Genomic DNA, 18,406 nt, shown 5'->3' with positions numbered 1-18,406 from the left:
AGGAATTAGAGACTAGCCTGACCAACATGGCGAAACCCTGCCTCTACTAAAAATACAAAAATCAGCCAGGCGTAGTGGCACACGCCTGTGGTCCCAGCTACTCAGGAGGCTGAGGCATGAAAATCGCTTGACCTTGGGAGGTGGCGGTAGCAGTGAGCCGGGATTGCACCACTGCACTCCAGCCTTGGCAACAGAGCGAGACCCTGTCTCAAAAAAACAAAAACAAAAACTATCGTGAGGGTGATTCCGACGCTTTTCACCTTGGCACGGTGAGTCTATGGGTCTTTGCTGGATTGAGGGGAAACTTCAGTGTTGCCCTGGGGTGTGGGCCTGCTTTAGTGGAAAGGGCAGGATTTTGAGTCAGAGAGGGTTCATACTGCTGTGCAGTCTTGGCCATGTGACTTAACCTCTCTGAACCAGTCTCCTCAGCTAGAGGGTGGTGACACCTGCCTCGCCTGGCTATTGTCAGGATTCAGTAAGGAGACGGCGATGCGAGAGTCTCTGGTCGTGGTAAGAGTGCACTGGATGCATTACTATTATCTGTATTATTGAGTCTTTCAGAGCCTAGGGCTGCCTCTCCAGGATGAAGGAGAGGGCACAAAGCAGGTTTCTACAGGGGAAGTGGGGGAGAGAACAGATGCCTGCAGTTTTTCTGAACTGTGGTACCCAGGGTCCTACTTCTGTCCCTCATCCAGTCATCGTGGGAGATTTTAAAGCCAGGGGTGCCTGAGCCATACAGCCCCCTAACTGGGTCTGTTGTGGTCAGTGGTCTGGGGCTGCGCTCAAGCGGCTGGGGGATGGGTAGGGTTCTAAAACCTCCTAGGTACTACCAGTGTGCTCACAGGTTCAGACACGTGGCTGGGAGACCCTCCTCCCGGCTGCTTCCTGTGGTTCGATGTCAGGATGGGATGAGATGCCCACCCTGCCTCTGTGTGACTGTTTATTGGTGGGTCAGCCCATGTGCCCTCCCTCCCAGCAGTCCTCAGCCCCCATGGACGGTACAGTCATCTGAGGCGCCTTTTACACAGCACTGATGCCCAGGCCCACACCAGCCCCATCGTCAAACTGCTTGGGGACGGGGCCTGGGGAGTCTGCAATTTTCTTGTCCCTAGTGATTCTGCCTTACACAAACAGACGTTGCTCCTGAAAACTTGCCTTTCTCATTTTGTAAATCACATCATTCTCCGCACCCTAGAGAGTCACTTTCCAAAGAATTGTTGCGGTAAACTCTTTTGCGATGTGAACAGCCTCCCTCATCTGCTGTGTAGCCCAGGTTTGTGTCGGTGCATCCCACAGTTGGCCCTACCGTGCCACGAGAGGGCAGGGAGGTCTGGAGGGCTCAGGAACCCCAGCACGCGCCAGGGCAGCTGCAACCAGGAAGGCTAGGCAGCTGAGCTGGAGCTTGGGGCAGGCGGCAGACCCAGGGCTGCGAGGAGAGCCTGGGAAGTGAGTGTCGTGCATACCGCTCTGAGGTTCAGGACACAGGGCTGTCTCGGCTCTGCCCTCCCCCTCCCCTCCTGGGAGACCCTGGTCAAGGCACCTACCCTCTGAGCCTGAGCAGCATCCGTAGGATGTGAGTGTGGGCTGGGCCACCGCCTCTGGCCTCTCTACCATGCTAGCCAGCAGTGGGGACATGGGGGAAGCAGAATCCTCCCCAACCCTGCCGGCCTCTCCCCCACCCCCAGCTCTCCCCAGGCTCCGAGGAGGATGAGGCCCACGAGGGTTGCAGCCGAGAGAACCTGGGCCGGATCCAGTTCAGCGTCGGCTACAACTTCCAGGAGTCCACGCTCACCGTGAAGATCATGAAGGCCCAGGAGCTGCCGGCCAAGGACTTCAGCGGCACCAGCGACCCCTTCGTCAAGATCTACCTGCTGCCCGACAAGAAGCACAAGCTGGAGACCAAGGTGAAGCGGAAGAACCTGAACCCCCACTGGAACGAGACCTTCCTCTTTGAAGGTGAGTCTAGTGCCACCTTCCCCCGCCATGGTCACCTCTTGCCGTCCACCATCCCCCCTACCCAACCACACATGTGGCCACATGCACAGACACATATGTGTACACACACCTGCAGGCCCACAAATGCACAAAGACACATGCAAGCAGATACACTTATGTGCACACCTGCATGCGTGCACAGGCACAGATCCACACACATGTGCTCTCGCACACGCCCACACAGGCAATGTCCTGGCCCGGTTAACCTGATGCATTTTGTGTCTAGTTGGGATCAGGTCACAGGAGCCAAGTGGAGCCAGCATCACAGCCAGAGGCCGAGGAGGGAAGCTGGGCCACCGCCTGGTGTTTCAGCCCAGACACAGAGCTCATCCTGAGGAGGGCAGGGAGGGAGGGAGGCACTCGTAGGACTCAGAGCTGGAGTACCCTGGAGCCACCAGATCATAGTGGTTCAGTGCACAGGCTGTGGCCCAGGCTGCCTGGGTTTGAATCCCAGCTCTTGCCACTTACTCGCTGCGTGACCTTGGACAAGTTCTTGAGCCTCCCTGTGACTTGGTTTCCTCATCTACAAAATAGAGATAATAATAGTGAGGGTTCAACAAATGAGTAAATTGTAAAAGCACTTAGAGCAGTGCCTGACACCCAGCAAATGCTTAATACCAGGTTGTTAAACACACTCCATCTGTTGCCGTTCTCTGACCCCCTCCCCCGCATGGGACAGGAACAACAGCTCTGAACCATGCCTGGAGGCCGCTGAGACAAATGTCCTTTCTCTCTCCTGCAAGCCCTCTCTGAAGGCCGGTCTTTATCTCTTATCTCTGAGGATTCAAGGTAACCAGGAAGCTGGGCGTGTGATTAAGGAGTGATTTCTATCCCAGGGCCTTTGGGTGCCAGGACCCCGCTTAGAAAAGCCGTAACTCTTTGCCAATGGCCCCCGGTTCAACCAGGGAGAGTAAATCCCTACTCCAGCTGCCCCAAGCCCTAGCCTTCCAGAATCTTCACCGTGTACCCCAGGGACCTTTCCCCACCTGCCGTCCCAGCCACTTAGCACCCCACCTCTTCTGCAAGATGACAGCCAGGTCACCCACTAAATGGCACTGAGGGTGAGCAGTGAGTGTCTGTGTGTTTCTGGACACCCTTCTTTGCAGGCACCATGAGAGCCAGTTTAGAGATGGCTCAACCAGCAAGAGGTTCAGCTGTCTGGATGTATATGTAGGCAGCTGGCAGGGCGAAGTTTTTGAGCAGAACTCCAATCCTCTGGTCTCTTCCATGAGCATGTACCCAGCAACAGCCATGAGCTGGGCACTCTTCTAGGTACTGGGGGTGTAGAAAAGAATGAGGCACCATTATGGCCCTCAAGGCATTTCTGGCCTAATGGAGACACAGATGTGTAGATAACTCAGCCACACACAGCATGACAGGAGCTGCAGGAAGCCAGTATGAGCTCCCTTTGGTGGTGCTGAAGAAAATTTCCCAGAAGAGGGACCATTCAAAATGGGTTCTGATGGATGAGTAGGAGTTTGCCAGCTAGGAGCCTGCCTCCTCTGGTGTTGATGAGAGCTGACTGGGGTGCAGCGACCTCTTGGAGCTTCCAATATTCCCAGAACACTTGTCCTCGTGCATTTTACCTGAATTGATGCCAAGGGTCCTCTGGGCAAGGTCCCTGGGAGGCTCTGAAATAAGCAAGACACGTCTTCCTGCAATATGAGGAAAGGGACCCTGAACAAATTCAGAGTCTCCTCTTCCAGCTCACCTGCTCCTGTCAGAGCTCCTCGGTGCTTCCAGAGTCTCTGGGGGAAGGTGCTGGAATCCTCTGGAGCTCCTCCTTCCCTTATCTTCTGCACCAGCCAGGCTGAGGTTCCACGCGTCCTCCTTCCTGCTCATACCTGGTTTCAGAATCTCCTCACCTCAGGCCTCCGGGCTGGCCTGTGCCCCTGGCACCTCCTGGGCCAGTCCCACCTCTGACTAAGCCTCCAAAGAGCTCATGACTCCTGGCTTCAGACCTTCACCTGGCCCCCTCTTCCCTTCTGCATCCCATCCAAGCCCCTTCTGCTCCTCTCCCTCTGACCTTAGCGGCCGCCTCACCTCAGCACAGTCCTGCTGCTCCATCAGGCCATCTCATCAGCATTGACTCATCTGTTCAATTATGCACAGTTATGCAAGAATGCACAATTATACAATTATGCATTCACTTAACAAATATGTATCGAGTGCCTACTACGTGCCAGAAGCGGTGTTAGACACCGAGATCCAGTGGTTGGTAACAGAGAGGCCTTTCTGGGAATCCTTGCCTTCCGGGAGAGCCAGACAAAAATCAGGGAAAGAGACAGAGAAATCTATTACCGCGTGTGATATGTTTTTGCGGAAAAAAAGTTGCTAGAGCGGATAATGGGATCCGACACTGTCTGGGGTGCCAGGAAAGAATGCTGAGACCTGAAGGATGAGAGTAGCCAGGAGGGGAGTCATGATGGGGCCAGTGTGCGCCCGGCCCTGAGGCGGGAGGAGTCGGGGTGTTGAAGGGCCAGGAAGGAGGCTGATGTGGCTGGAGCCCAGTCATTGAGTGAAGAGTGGTCACAAGCCAAGCAGGGAGAGGACAGCCGGGCCAAATTGTGGAAGGACTTGAAGCCAAGGTAGGGTGCCCGGCTTTTATTCTAAGTGCACTGGGAGCCATTGAAAGGCTTTAAGCAGCAGCACATCATGATGGAATTTCTATTTTTAAAAGATCTCTCTGGCTGCCGCGTTGAGAATGGACGGTAGGAGAAAGCGTGGACGCGGGGAGGGTGGTTTGGAGATGCTTGCAGCTGCCTAGGCAAGAGGCGCCAGCGGCTTGGATGAGGGAGGTGGCAGTAGAGAGGGGGATGCTGCGGTAGGAAGGATGGAAGGCACAGGCAGGAGGAGAGGGGTGTGGAGTCACAGGACACTTGTCACCTCCTGCTTCTGTGCCTTTGCCTTTTCCCTCCCACCGATGCTTCCCCATGTCCCTCTGCCCTGAGTCCTCCTGGGGCCTGCGTACTGGCAGCTGTGGCCATCTAGACAGAGCCACTTGCCCAGACCTGCCTCGGGACGATTGGCAGAGGCTGCTCAGCCACTGAGATGGACACAAGGTGCATGGGTGAATGGATGATTGCAGTTCTACTCTTTACTAGCTGGGACTCTGGGCAAGTACTTTAAGCCATCTGAGCCTCATCTGTAAGATGGACGAGATGCCATTCACCTTGGAGAATTGTTGAGGGAATCCCATGAGACGGTGACAGTTCTTGCTGGCACTTCAGTAAGGTCTAATTGCAATCCGGTGTGCCTGCTGGCCCGGTGGGGTGGCAGCGGGAGGGCACAGGGCCTGCCTCCTCTTCCCAGGGCCTTCCTTGACTCCCGGGCCCTGTGCAGCTCCTCTGTCCCCCTCTTCACTCACACTCATCTATACCCTCAGGTTTTCCCTATGAGAAGGTGGTGCAGAGGATCCTCTACCTCCAAGTCCTGGACTATGACCGCTTCAGCCGCAACGACCCCATCGGGGAGGTGTCCATCCCCCTTAACAAGGTGGACCTGACCCAGATGCAGACCTTCTGGAAGGATCTGAAGCCATGCAGCGATGGGAGTGTAAGGCCTCATGGGTGGGCCTTAGCTGGACAGGCAGCAGGGCAGGGCTGGGAGATCTGGTCCCAGACCCTTGTCAACCTTAGGAAGGCCAGGAGGGCTGTGGGAGAGGGTGCAGATGGGTGGACCCGATGGAGCTCAGCCCTCACTAGCAGTCAGAGCATTGGTGTTTGGCACCTGGGGGGACTCACCCGATCTGTAAGAAGGAACCTAGGGCTATGTTCAGGGAACAGAGAGGCGATGGTGGCCCTGGGAGGAGCAGTACACCCACCTGCCAGATGGGGGGAGACAGAGTGAGACAGAGGTGACAGACAGGGGCATGGGTAAGCGCCAAGGTCAGGGTAGAGGGGGCTTGGGGGCAGCTGGGTCAATCAGAGAGCTCTGCTAGCCTAGTTCCCCACACCCCTCCTGTTGTGCCTCCCAGGGGAGCCGAGGGGAGCTGCTCTTGTCTCTCTGCTACAACCCCTCTGCCAACTCCATCATCGTGAACATCATCAAAGCCCGGAACCTCAAAGCCATGGACATCGGGGGCACATCAGGTACGGGGCTTCTCCAGCAGAGGATGGGCGGGCCGGGGAGGTGCTGGTGACACAACGGTTACACCGGATGTGGAGAGCAGGGTCTGCAGTGGTCCTCACCCCAACCCGCCACATCCCCACCTCCAGTCCTCACTCCTTACCCCAGAGACCCTGGGGCCCCCCTTTGAATCACCCTCATCTTGGACTGTGTTCAAGAGTCAAGACGTCAGCATCATCCTGGACTATGTTCTTCCCAGAATCAGAAAGAAAGGGAACATTGTGGGAAGACTTGGGTTCTATGCCCAGCTCTGATGCTACTTGTCTGAGATTTGGGGCAAGACCTGGCCTCTCTGGGGCTCAGTTTCCTCGTTGGTAGTAACGGGAAGGCCCCAGGTGATCGCTAAGGTCCATCTGCTGATTCTCCCAGGTCCCTCTTGTTCTTGCCTGGGTCTCTCCTTGCCTCTGGGGAAAGCACACGGCCCTCCTGCCTCAGCTTCCATTCCCGGAAGGGGAAAAGGATCCTAGGAAGTCCCTCCCCCATGGTCCCTCTAACCCTTCCCCACTCCCTCCCCCAGACCCCTACGTGAAGGTGTGGCTGATGTACAAGGACAAGCGGGTGGAGAAGAAGAAGACGGTGACGATGAAGAGGAACCTGAACCCCATCTTCAATGAGTCCTTCGCCTTCGATATCCCCACGGAGAAGCTGAGGGAGACGACCATCATCATCACCGTCATGGACAAGGACAAGCTCAGCCGCAATGATGTCATCGGCAAGGTAGGGGCGAGACAGGTGGTGTGGTGCACCTGCTGGCTCCAGTGAGGCTCCATTCCTTAAAAGAAGCAGGGAGGGTAGTGGACGGGCACAGGCTGGACACCAGGAGAGATTGGGATCAGTCTCCTCTCCTCTCAGGCCTCTGTTTCTTCATCTGAAAATAAGGGGATGAGATGACCCCCTCCCTAGGGTTCCTCTCTCAGTGTCCTCCTATGGGTAGGTCAGCTCAGGACAGACCACCAGCTGGGCAGGGAAAGAAGGAGTGCAAGAGAGGAATGGCCTGGATCTCAAAAGGAAGGTTTACTGGACAGGATGATGACGTTGGAGCAGCATTGCCCGGGGTCCTGTCTGCACAGGGTGAGCTGCGCGGGGCAGCGTTGGGAGCTGCAGTCAGACTCTAAAGACCTCGTTTCAGTTCCCACTCCATCTGCCGATAAACAACCATATAACCTTGGGCAAGTGGCTTGGCCTCGCCAAGCTTTAGCGTTCTCATCTGTAAAATGGAGCAACTAATATTGTCCCTGTAGAACTTTACAGGGTGGTGTAAGAATTGCTTGAGGTATGTGGATGTTCTTGTAGAAATTTGGCCGGACACAGTGGCTCACGCCTGTAATCCCAGCACTTTGGGAGGCCAAGGCGGGTGGATCACCTGTGGTGGGGAGTTTGAGACCAGCCTGGCCAACATGGTGAAACCCCGTCTCTACTAAAAATAGAAAAATTAGGCCGGGCGCAGTGGCTCACGCCTGTAATCCCAGCACTTTGGGAGGCCAAGGCAGGCGGATCACGAGGTCAGGAGATCGAGACCATCCTGGCTAACACGGTGAAACCCCATCTCTACTACAAATACAAAAAATTAGTCGGGCATGGTGGTGGGCGCCTGTAGTCCCAGCTACTCGGGAGGCTGAGGCAGGAGAATGGCGTGACCCTGGGAGGCAGAGCTTGCTGTGAGCCGAGATAGCACCACTGCACTCCAGCCTGGGCGAAAGAGCAAGACTCTGGCTCAAAAAAAAAAAAAGAAAAAAAAAGAAAAATTAGCCAGGCATGGTGGCGGGTACCTGTAATCCCAGCTACTCAGGAGGCTGTGACAGGAGAATCCCTTGTACCCGGGAGGCAGAGGTTGTAGTGAGCCAAGATTGCAAGACTGCACTCCAGCCTGGGCAACAGAGCGAAACTCTGCCTGAAAAAAAAAAAGTGATCTCTTCATATCACGTAACCAAAAAATTCATACCTGACCTTGAGTTTTCCCAGGACAGGATTCTGTGACATAAACCCTTCCGTGTTTCTACCTTAAAATGTCTATTCCTGTGTTTATTTATGGTTTAGTGTTGAGAGCATGGGCTCGGGAGTCAGATTGCCTGGGTCCAAATCCTAGCCTTATTTTTTAACACTGTAACCTCTCTGAGCCTCATTTTCTCCTCTCAAAATGAGAGTAGGATGGTCCTACCCTCACAATGCGCTGGGAAGATTAAGTAAGATCACACAGGTGAGCTGTTTAGCATAGGACTTGAATACATGTTAGCTAGTATGATAATAAAGGGGCATGTATATCCATTCAGGCAGGACAGTTTGGCCAGGAGTATGTGAGGAACCAGTGCTCAGGGCAGTCATGGAGGAAGGGGAGATGCCAGGAGTGAGAGAGGGGCACATACCTGGGCATTACCCTGTATGGGGGAAAGGGAAAGGGGGACTGGATACCCACAGGGAAGGGAGCTGAGTTGAAGGCAACCCTCAGACAGATGGGAATGGAGAACTCACCGGCTGGGGTGAGGGAAGCAGCCTGGACTAAAAGAGGAGAGCTAGCCCTGCTTGCCATCAGGTATGGCATAGGGAGTATGACTGGCCAATCTGTGGTCACAGGTGAGACAGCTCCCCAGGACATCACCACTCATACTCCAGAGAGAGAATGCGCCCCTGCCTGGCCAGGGCTTGGGTCCTGCCGAGTGCCCCCTTGACCAGCTCAGCCCAAAAGCCAAGTTACCATATCTACTTTGATGTTCTTTTGAAGCTTAGCCTTTTGGCGTTAGGTGTTCTTAGATACCAATTAGAGCTCCTTTTGAAACAGTCCTACCTTCTGTTGGCTGAACCAAAGCAAACGTGGATTTGTTCTCACTTTGGCCTGGTAACTTACCGAGCCCAAGGATCTCTGAATCCTTCTGACTCCCGGCTCCTGCTCGGCCCCTGGAATCCAAGAGTCTGCCCTTTGTCTGCCTGGCATCATCCAAGGCTGTCGGTATCATGCTGGGCTGAGGTTGCAATGGGGGCAATCCCAGAGCAGGGCAGGCCCATAGTGGCCCCGGAGCTCCGTGACCTCCGAATAGTCAACCAGCTCCAGCAGGATGGAGCCGCTGGCTGAGAGAACTCACTACACAGAGGCATGCCACTGTTCCCAGCTGAGCACATGACATGCACCATCCCAGCTATCTGTGAAGCAGGTACAGTCATCAGCCCGCTTTACAGAGGAAGGTCTGGGGCTAAAAGAAGTTCCACCATATGTTGCAGAGCTGGGGCTTGCTCCCCATCCTTTTTGTTTTGTTTTGTTTTGTTTTTTGAGATAGTCTCACCCTGTCGCCCAGGCTGGAGTGCAGTGGCACAATCTTGGCTCACTGCAACCTCTGCCTCCCGGGTTCAAGCAATTCTCCTGCCTCAGCCTCGCAAGTAGCTGGGATTACAGGCATCTGCCACCATGCTGGGATAATTTTTTTTTTCCCCGTAGTATTTTTTTGCTATTTCTTAGCTTTTCCCCTTGTTCAGCATCTGATCAAAGATCATGCACTATATTTAGTTGCTGTCTCTTATTATTAATTTTTTTGCACACAACACAATAAACATTTTCTAAAAATACATACAAACAAAAAGATGCGTATCAAACATATTAGGAAGGTTGCACATGGGAAGACGGGGAATAGAAATGGGGAGTGGGAATTAAAGAAAATAAATGAGAGAGGGACTTTATATGGATCAATGATAATAACTCAATCCTCTATTTGACAAAGAAGAAGGAGAAGGAAGAGGAAGAAAAAGAAAGTGGGATAAAGGATCAGAAAGGGAGGAAAATAGAAAAAATTAGAATATGACTCCAGGGTAGACCTGTTTTGTTGTTGCTGGGTTGGTTGGTTGGTTTGTCTGTTGTATTTTTCATATGTTTCGCCATGTTGGCCAGACTGATCTCAAACTCCTAGCCTGAAGTGATCAACCCGCCTCGGCCTCCCAGAGTGCTGGGACTACAGGCGTGAGCCACCACGTCCAGCCCCCACATTGCTTCTGGCCTCCGTGGTAGACCTACCAGACGGGGCGGTCGGGCAGAGGCGCTCCCCACATCCCAGATGGGGCGGCCGGGCAGAGGCACTCCTCACTTCCCAGACAGGGCGGCCGGGCAGAGACGCTCCTCACTTCTTCCCAGACGGGGCAGCCGGGCAGAGGTGCTCCTCACTTCTTCCCAGACGGGGCAGCCGGGCAGAGGCGCTCCTAACTTCTTCCCAGACGGGGTGGCCGGGCAGAGGCGCTCCTCACTTCCCAGACGGGGCGGCCGGGCAGACGCGCTCCTCACTTCCCAGACGATGGGTGGCCGGGCAGAGGCGCTCCTCACTTCCCAGACGATGGGTGGCCGGGCAGAGGCGCTCCTCACTTCCCAGACGATGGGTGGCCGGGCAGAGGCGCTCCTCACTTCCCAGACGATGGGTGGCCGGGCAGAGGCGCTCCTCACTTTCCAGACGATGGGTGGCCGGGCAGAGGCGCTCCTCACTTCCCAGACGATGGGTGGCCAGGCAGAGGCGCTCCTCACTTCCCAGACGATGGGTGGCCGGGCAGAGGCGCTCCTCACTTCCCAGACGGGGCGGCCGGGCAGAGGCGCTCCTCGCTTATGCTGGGATAATTTTTGTGTTTTTAGTAGAGACGGGGTTTCACCATGTTGGCCAGGCTGGTTGAACTCCTGACCTCAAGCAATCCGCCCGCCTCGGCCTCCCAAAATGCTGGGATTACAGGCATGAGCCCCCGTGCCTGACCTCCCTATCTTTTTTTTTTTTTTTTTTTGAGATGGAGTCTCACTGTAGTCCAGGCTGGAGTGCAGTGGCACAATCACGGCTGACTGCAGCCTCGACCTCCCCAGGCTCATGTGATCCTCCCACCTCAGTCCCCCAAGTACCTGGGACTCCAGGCATGTACCACCATGCCCAGCTAATTTTTTTTGTATTTTTTGTAAAGATGAGGTTTCACCATATTACCCAATCTGGTCTCAAACTCCTGGGCTCAAGTGATTCTCCCACTTTGGCCTCCTAAAGTGCTAGGATTACCGGCGTCAGCCACTGTACTCATCCACTGAGGCCACAACCATCCTTTAAAAAAAAAAAAAATACACTGTTTATTGGCTGGGCGTGGTGGCTCACACCTTTAATCCCAGCACTTTGGAGGCTGAGGCGGGCGGATCACGAGGTCAGGAGTTCGAGACCAGTTTGGCCAACATAGTGAAACCTGTCTCTACTAAAAATACAAAAATTAGCCGGGCATGGTGGTGGGCACCTGTAATCCCAGCTACTCGGAAGGCTGAGGCAGGAGAATCACATGAACCCAGGAGGCGGAGGTTGCAGTGAGCCGAGATCGTGCCACTACACTCTAGCCTGGGCGACAAGAGTGAGACTCGGTCTCAGAGACATACCAAACAAACAAAAAACACTATTTTTGAATAATTTTAGATTTACAGAAAAGTGGCAAAGATAGTAGAGAGAGTTCCCATCTACCCCTTACCCAGCCTCCCCAGTTGTCAGCATCTCACATTTGATGGGACATTCGTCACAGCTTGAGGAACCAACATGGGCAGTGCATTGCTGTGAACTAGACTCCAGCCGTTATTTGTATTTCACCAGTCTTTCCGTTAATGTCCTCCTTCTGTCCCAGCATCCAATCCAGGACACCATACTGCATTTAATAGTCATGTCTCCCCCATCCCCTCTGGCCCATGACAGTTTCTCAGTCTTTCCCATTCTCTATGATCTTAACGGTCTTAAGGAATATTGGCCAGGTGTCCTATAGAAGCCCCCATGTATCTGTTTTTTCTCCAGTGCTCATACTCTTAATCACCCCCAAGTCCCAAAGCTGAGGTCAGCTGGGCCAATCCTGGGGGTTCCAGGGGAATTCATGCATGCAGCACCGTGAGGCTGCAAAGCAGGATTAGGCTGGTAGCATAGAGCTCCAAAGACCTGGATTTCAATCCCTCTGTGCCACTTATAAACCCTGTGACTGTGGGTAAGTCTCTTAACTCTTTGTACCTTAGTTTCCCCATCTGAAAAATGGAGATAATCATATAATCCTACCTCACAGTTGTAGGATTTGATGATCTATGTGTATGAAGTCCCTAGCTCAGTACTCACATGTAGCAAGTGTCCAGGAGTTGGGAACGATTATAATTAAGAGGGGCTGGATAGCACCCAACAGATAGGGCAGGGAAGGCCATGGAGACAAGCTGCCTCCAACCCCACCTTCCAGACCCCACTGCAAAATAGGTTGGCAGTCTAAATCCGAGAGGCCTGGCATGCCCAGGCTTGGGGGCGTGGGGGTAGACAACCAGGAAAATAGATCAGGCTGACCAGGGGAGAGAGGAGGGCGCCTCTGTGGGGTAGGTTGTCACAGCATGTGGAGGCTGGGGGGCCACAGGCTAGGGTATCATGGTGGAGTTGGCGTGTCACCCCTGTGGGGGAAAGGGCCAGTGCCCTGGAGCCTGTGCCAATGCCATCCTCTCCCCTTTCTCCCCAGATCTACCTGTCCTGGAAGAGCGGGCCAGGGGAGGTGAAGCACTGGAAGGACATGATTGCCCGTCCCCGGCAGCCCGTGGCCCAGTGGCACCAGCTGAAGGCCTGAGTGGGGCCAAGGGAGGCCCAGGGGGCCGAGGGCCTGGGTCCCCATCATGCCCTCACCACTTTATGCACAATGCCCGGCCTGAGCCCCCTGCCATAGGGAGGGGAAGACCCTGAGGGCTCAGCCAGGGAGGGGTCCCAGGACTCAACTGGGCCCCGTTTCTAGAAAGTACCAGCCCCATCCCCCACAGTCCAGCTCTGGGGAAGAGGCTCTGGGAGGCATTTTCCTGCTTTGCCCCTTTTCTTCCTGACTTACTAATACTAAAGAAGTTGGGGGAGCTCAAGAGCCAGATGGCCAGACAGGCAGACCCCTCCAGAGGCCCGCCAGGTGGGCATGGTCCCCCGTTTTCTTTAAGGCAGCACCTGGAGTGGAGAGAGGCCACTCCCTCTCCAGCCCCCATGTGGACCCGGGGAGGGGAGGCTGAGGCGTTTGGCCCCGGTCTGGCCAGGAGAGGCCCATCCCCAGGGCAGTTTCAGGTGCCGGCTGGGCCCTGAATGCCAAGAATAGTATATAGCCCGCTCCTGGGTCCTGGAGCTGTGGCCCTTTGTAGTTGTGTTGTGTCCATTGTGTGTGTGCATGGGGACAGAGGCCTGGAAGTGCGGAGGACTATACAGAGAAGGCAGGTTTCATGAAGGCCAGGCAGGGTTGGAGGCCAGGGTGTGAGACGAGAGGCCTGTAGGGCTGAGTGGGGTAGGGTGAGGCAGAGGTCGGAAACAGAAGAGCTGCAGTTGCTGGAACTGGGCTGAGAACTGAGCTGCCTCCTGCCATCCCCCCATCTCCTCCCCTTCTCCCCTTGGTGCCCACCTCTGCTCAGAATCTGAAGTAGTTCCCTCCTCAGCAATTTCATCTCTTGAACACTGGCTCACACCTTTTAGGCACCTACTGTGTGCATAGCATTCCACCTGGACTCATCTCCCTTCCTTCTCAAGGGGTCCTGACCCCCAACTAGCTTTGCCCTAACTCCTTCATCAAAAGACCCCCCGCCAGCTTCCCACACCTCATACGCAGCCACATCTGCCCTATTCTCCATGCTTTCCAGCTTCCCTGCCCTTCCTCATCTCTCCCTGCCTGTGCAGACCCCCACCCTTCTTTCCTCCCCCCCTCCATCCCCCGATGCTTGTTGACCTTCCATTCATTCTGTCTCATCCTGTGTGGTCTCTGATCTTCCATCACCTGACCTTCTCCAGGACTGTCTTCTCACCCTTCCCCACTCCCTGGTCCCCGGGAGCAGCTCCTTCTGCCCGACTCACTCACAGTGCCGGAAAAGGAGACAGGGAAAAGACCAGGATTCTGTGAGTTCTGAGGTTGCCACACACAAAGAAGCTATGGTTTCTCTGCCTCAGCCACTGATAAGACTAGAACTGGCTTCCCCTTGGAGACGGCAGATTTCAGGCTGATCCCTGCTTAAGCCCTCTCATCCCCACGCTGGTCCTGGTATTGATACAAGACCCAGCTGGTGACAAAGCCTCCAATACTGGGGGTCCACGAGCCTGGGCCTGACATTCCCAGAACCACCGCCAGGTGGCGCCAGGCCCCCACAGTCTGTGGCCCTGGTCTTAGCCCACAGTTCCACTCTGGATGGGCCTGTGACACCCCAAAGAGAAAAAGGGGACTCTGGATAGGGTCCCCACATCCAGGGCGTGGGGAGACCATAGGCATTTGGGAACCATTTTCCTTCGATCGGCTTCCCCTTGAGCTGAGCATTCTGCTTGCTGCAGTAGATGGGTCGCCTTTTGCCCATACCGAAATTTTCTTAAAATGAATCGCTCACCCCCACCATTTCCTCTCCATGGGATCTGGAGGAGCATCATACATAGTAGGTGAATCGTTTTGTAGAGTGAAGAATGCTAATGTAAAGCAAATAGTCACCCACGTTCCTTGTAAATCCAAATGTTTCTATATTGTAGCTTTGCTTAAAATGGGGTCGGCCCCAACTGCATCCTCCTCTTTGGCGGGCTGGGGAGCGGCCCCCAGCCGCGACGAGAGGGCAGCGACCCCGAGGCCTCGTGGACGTGGGAGAGGGTGTGGTGGGAAGTCTTGAGCGGAGGAGGGGATCTGCCCTTCTCCACTCCTCCCTTGGATCCGCCTCGGTTTCCTGTCCCCCCACCACCCGCCTGCCCCGCAGAAGACCGCCCAGTGAGCCAGCCCCCGCCTCCCGGGCCCCTTCGCCTGCTAAGGAGTCCCCTGGGGATCCAACCAACTTGTATCGAGTGGGCGGGGCAACGGCTCCCCCTTTTCCCGAGCCCCGCCCACAGACCTCTTAGCCAATCCTATGCAGAGAGCATCCCCTGGCAGGGGTCTCTTCCCAACCAGACCCCACCCAGGCACATTGGCGACCAGGCTTGGGCTTCCCCAGCGCCCCACCACCACCACATGCAGGTGGAGCTCTGGGATGCTATGTTGGGGCGGCAAGCGGTGGGCCGAAGGCCGGGTAGGCCAGCACGGGAGGCAAGGGTGGTATGGGATGGGGCGGGGGCAGTCTAGAGCAATAGGAGAGCAGAGAATGGGGGAACTTGAGGGTGGGGAGAGGGCACCGGAGCCCTGCCACCATCCCAGGACTTTGGGCAAGTCACCCGCACTCCCTGGGCCTCAGTTTCCCCATCTGTAAAATGATGGTAATAATACTTCACCTACCTCATAGGGGAGGTTGTGAGGCCACCATCACCTGACCTGGGGGTCAAGGCAGGAGGACTCCGAAGGTGCTACCCGTGAGCAAAGTGTAATTACCGAAGCCTGACTGCAAGGCCCACCTGCCCCTCCCCCACAGAGCCTCCAGAGCTAGCTGAGGCCAACGCAGGCCCATCCGTCTCTTCACTGTGTCGCAGGCCCTTTCATGGGCCTCGTCTGCCATCTTTGTGGGTGCCCTAGACTTAGTCCTTATCTTGTCCTGGTTTCCTTTCTTGTGACCATCTCCCCATGAAACTGCTGTACAAATTCCACCTGCCCCAGGACCCCCGTGCCTGCCCTCTGGCACCAGATGCCAGGGAAGGGACAGAGGAAAACAGCCACAAACAAGCCAGGGGGGCTCCCCTGAGTCCCCCAGGGGTGGGGATTGGTGGCCACTGTTTGTATGTCCTTGAGTGCAAGTGTTTTATAAAAAATAAAACAAAAACCCACCATCACAAAAAAAAAAATTTTGCAGCGAAGAGAAATGAAGAAAAACTGAAGAAAAAAAAAAAAAACAGGAAAAAAGAACCATACAAAATTTTTCCACCACACATACCCTCTAAGCCAGCAAGATTTCCTCTTTGCAAAATCATATTTTTGTGGGAATGGGCCCTGCTTTTTGTGGCAAGGCCTGTTCTGATTAATAAAGGATCGTGAAAAAGTAGGGCCTTGGCTGTTTCCTCCATGGGTCCCAGCCCTCCCTCACCTCCCTGGGGGCAGAGGCAGTGGGGTGAAGGGGATGGGGGCCCCGGGGCTGAGCCTCCCCTCAGTGTGTCACCTTTGGGATTTGACTTCACTGGTGACCAGGCCCTTCCCGAGCGTCCAGCCATCCTCAGATCTCTATACAATATGATCCCACTGGCTTCCCAGAAAGCAGAGAGGCAGCGACATCTCCCAGATCAGGCCTGACACAAGGCTTTTTGGGAGTAGAGTCCTCTCTAGGCCTCAGGGGTGCCCTCCAGGGTCACCCAGCCTGACGTCCCCTCCCTCAGTTCCCAGAGGACCCAAGGCAGCCAGACAAACCAAAGGGGGATGCTCCAGCTTTCCCACCACCACCCACGGGGCCACTGTAGTTTCAGGCCAGCGCCTCCTTCCTGGCCCTTGAGGTGGGAAAAGGAAAGACAAGGAGCTCTGTGTCTGTTGGCTGGACCTGTGGCTTCTCTCAGCCCTCTTCTAGTTTCGTTCTTTAAGATTAGAAAAGTCTCTTCCACTCAGTAGAACGGGTTCCAGCCTGAGGTGTGGGAAGCTGGGTTGTAATCCCTTCTGCAGCCTCTGTGGCCCTTGGACAAGCTCTTTCCTTCCACCTGTTTCTTCTGGCCACAACAAAGCAATAACCATCCCCATCCCCTGCCCTTTCTTCCCCACCCAGCCCAGGGGAAGCTGAGCCTCCGCAGCTCTCAGGGTACTTCAGAAGGAAGGTGCTACATCTGTTTCAGACACAGGCACAAAAGGAACGAGCACCTCCCCGTTGTCATGTGTCCACCTGCTGGCCCCTGCCCCCGCCAGGAGTGAAGCGGGCCATCCCATCCGCACCCTGCTCCCAGCACCTGGGGCCAGCAGCTGCCTCCCGGAACTGCACTAAGTACCCCATCCAAAGCTGTCTGTCCCTCGTTTCCCACAACCTGGTTTAGATATCCCTTCTGATCTCTGTTCCAGAGATCAGAGGAAGCCCCAGGGTCAGGTAAGTAGCCTCAGGGGCGCCCTTGGCCAGAGCTTCTGTTCAGGCGCTCTCCGTGAAAGCAGCCCCGGAAACCTGAGCCTGAAGTCAGAGACGGCTGAGGCCCAGCACAGGGCACAGTCCCTTGCCACTGGCTCGGGCCCTTCCCTGGACTTTTTGCCTTCCTCCGTTTTTATTTCTCTGAGTCTGTCTTCATCCATGCCTGCTCTGAGATGCTCCCCCACCCCTCCCTGTACCTGGGACCACCGCCCTCTGGTGTTTTCTTTCTCTTGTGAGTCCCCCCTGGATACTGCTGCTTTCTGGAAGGCTGTCCTGGGTTACATCCTGCGCTCCTCTCCCTCCCACGCAAAGACAACCAGAAGGACAAGGCTTGAGCACGCTGATGTCCCAGCTCGTGGCTCCCCAGACCATCTGTTTCCCGCGAAGATGCCCCGCTCCCCATGTCTGTGTCCTGCGTGTATGTGTCGTGTCTTGTTTAGATTGTGAGCCCCCTGGGCAGGGATCCCTGTCTGCATACGTGTTCCATGTGGCACGCCCGGGTGTGCTAATAAACGTTCATCTTCAGAACAAGATCGCCAGATGTCTTGAGGAAGCTTTGGGACAGATGGCTGAGTAAGCCAGTGTGGTGGCATTGGAGGCAGGAGGGCCCCCAGCTCCAAGAACCTGTTCTCCCCCTTTCCTGAGTCCCATGAGGGTGGGTGGGAAGGGGGTGAGGAATGGCATTCACAAGGCTCCAGCCCTGGGTCTCCGCTGCCACACTGGCCAGCAGGGCTGCTTGCCTGGAGGCTGGTGGGGGCAGGGGCCTCAAGAACAGGCGCAGTTCTTAGCCATTCCACTCACAGACCTGACTGCCAGCCAGGGACCAAGCAGCTCTTCTGTGACGCAGTGAGCACTGGGTTGGGAGTCCTCACACCTCACACTTACGGGTGAGTCACTCGCCCTCCCTGCCCTGTTTCTTGCCCTGCCGCCTCCTCTGCCTTTCTCTCCACTTGGTTCCCACAGCAGGAAGGAAGCTTCTTGCTCTGACTGCCAGCTCCCTTGGCCTCTGCCCCTGAATCCCTGGTACAAACATGACTCTTGCGGAATTTCCCTGCCCTATTCCCCCATGGCCTGCCCACCTCTGACGGCCCCAGGACGATGTGGGGAACCACAGAGGCAGCCCATCCATCCCATCCCATTGTTACAAGCGTCCCTTCCAGTCTCCCCTGCCCCCTGCTCCCCAGAGGCCAAGTGAGAATCACAGGAAGTTGTGGGTGGGGGAATGCTAGGACTTCTAATACAGTGCTCTCTCCACCACCGAGGGGAGCCGTGACACCCAGTTGTCCCTGGCAGTAGCTCCCTCCCTACTCACATGGAGACACAGACCCTCAATCGTGC

General features: G+C 55.4%; 1 protein-coding gene across 11 annotated transcripts in view; it reads left to right on the top strand.

Moving 5' to 3' along the window:
* The window catches only part of SYT7 (synaptotagmin 7), a 68,832-nt gene extending 51,239 nt beyond the window's left edge, over window positions 1-17,593 (top strand). For 5 of the 11 annotated variants that reach the window (XM_030810907.1, XM_030810905.1, XM_030810906.1 and 2 more), the window contains 5 exons: window positions 1,686-1,956; window positions 5,381-5,550; window positions 5,972-6,086; window positions 6,641-6,840; window positions 8,900-9,405. In XM_030810907.1, coding sequence (XP_030666767.1) covers window positions 1,686-1,956; window positions 5,381-5,550; window positions 5,972-6,086; window positions 6,641-6,840; window positions 8,900-9,190 — 1,047 coding nt within the window. In that variant the 3' untranslated portion in view covers window positions 9,191-9,405. Of the gene's footprint in view, window positions 1-1,685; window positions 1,957-5,380; window positions 5,551-5,971; window positions 6,087-6,640; window positions 7,470-8,899; window positions 9,406-12,582 lie in introns of those variants that run through there. The other 6 variants (XM_030810913.1, XM_030810914.1, XM_030810915.1 and 3 more) reach the window with 3 other exon arrangements.
* The last annotated feature ends 813 nt before the right edge of the window (window positions 17,594-18,406 follow it).

The sequence above is a fragment of the Nomascus leucogenys genome, chromosome 4 (genome assembly GCF_006542625.1).
Source record: "Nomascus leucogenys isolate Asia chromosome 4, Asia_NLE_v1, whole genome shotgun sequence".
Lineage (NCBI taxonomy): Eukaryota > Metazoa > Chordata > Mammalia > Primates > Hylobatidae > Nomascus > Nomascus leucogenys.
Note: the sequence above shows the minus strand (reverse complement) of the source record. Positions and strands in the feature narration are given on the sequence as shown.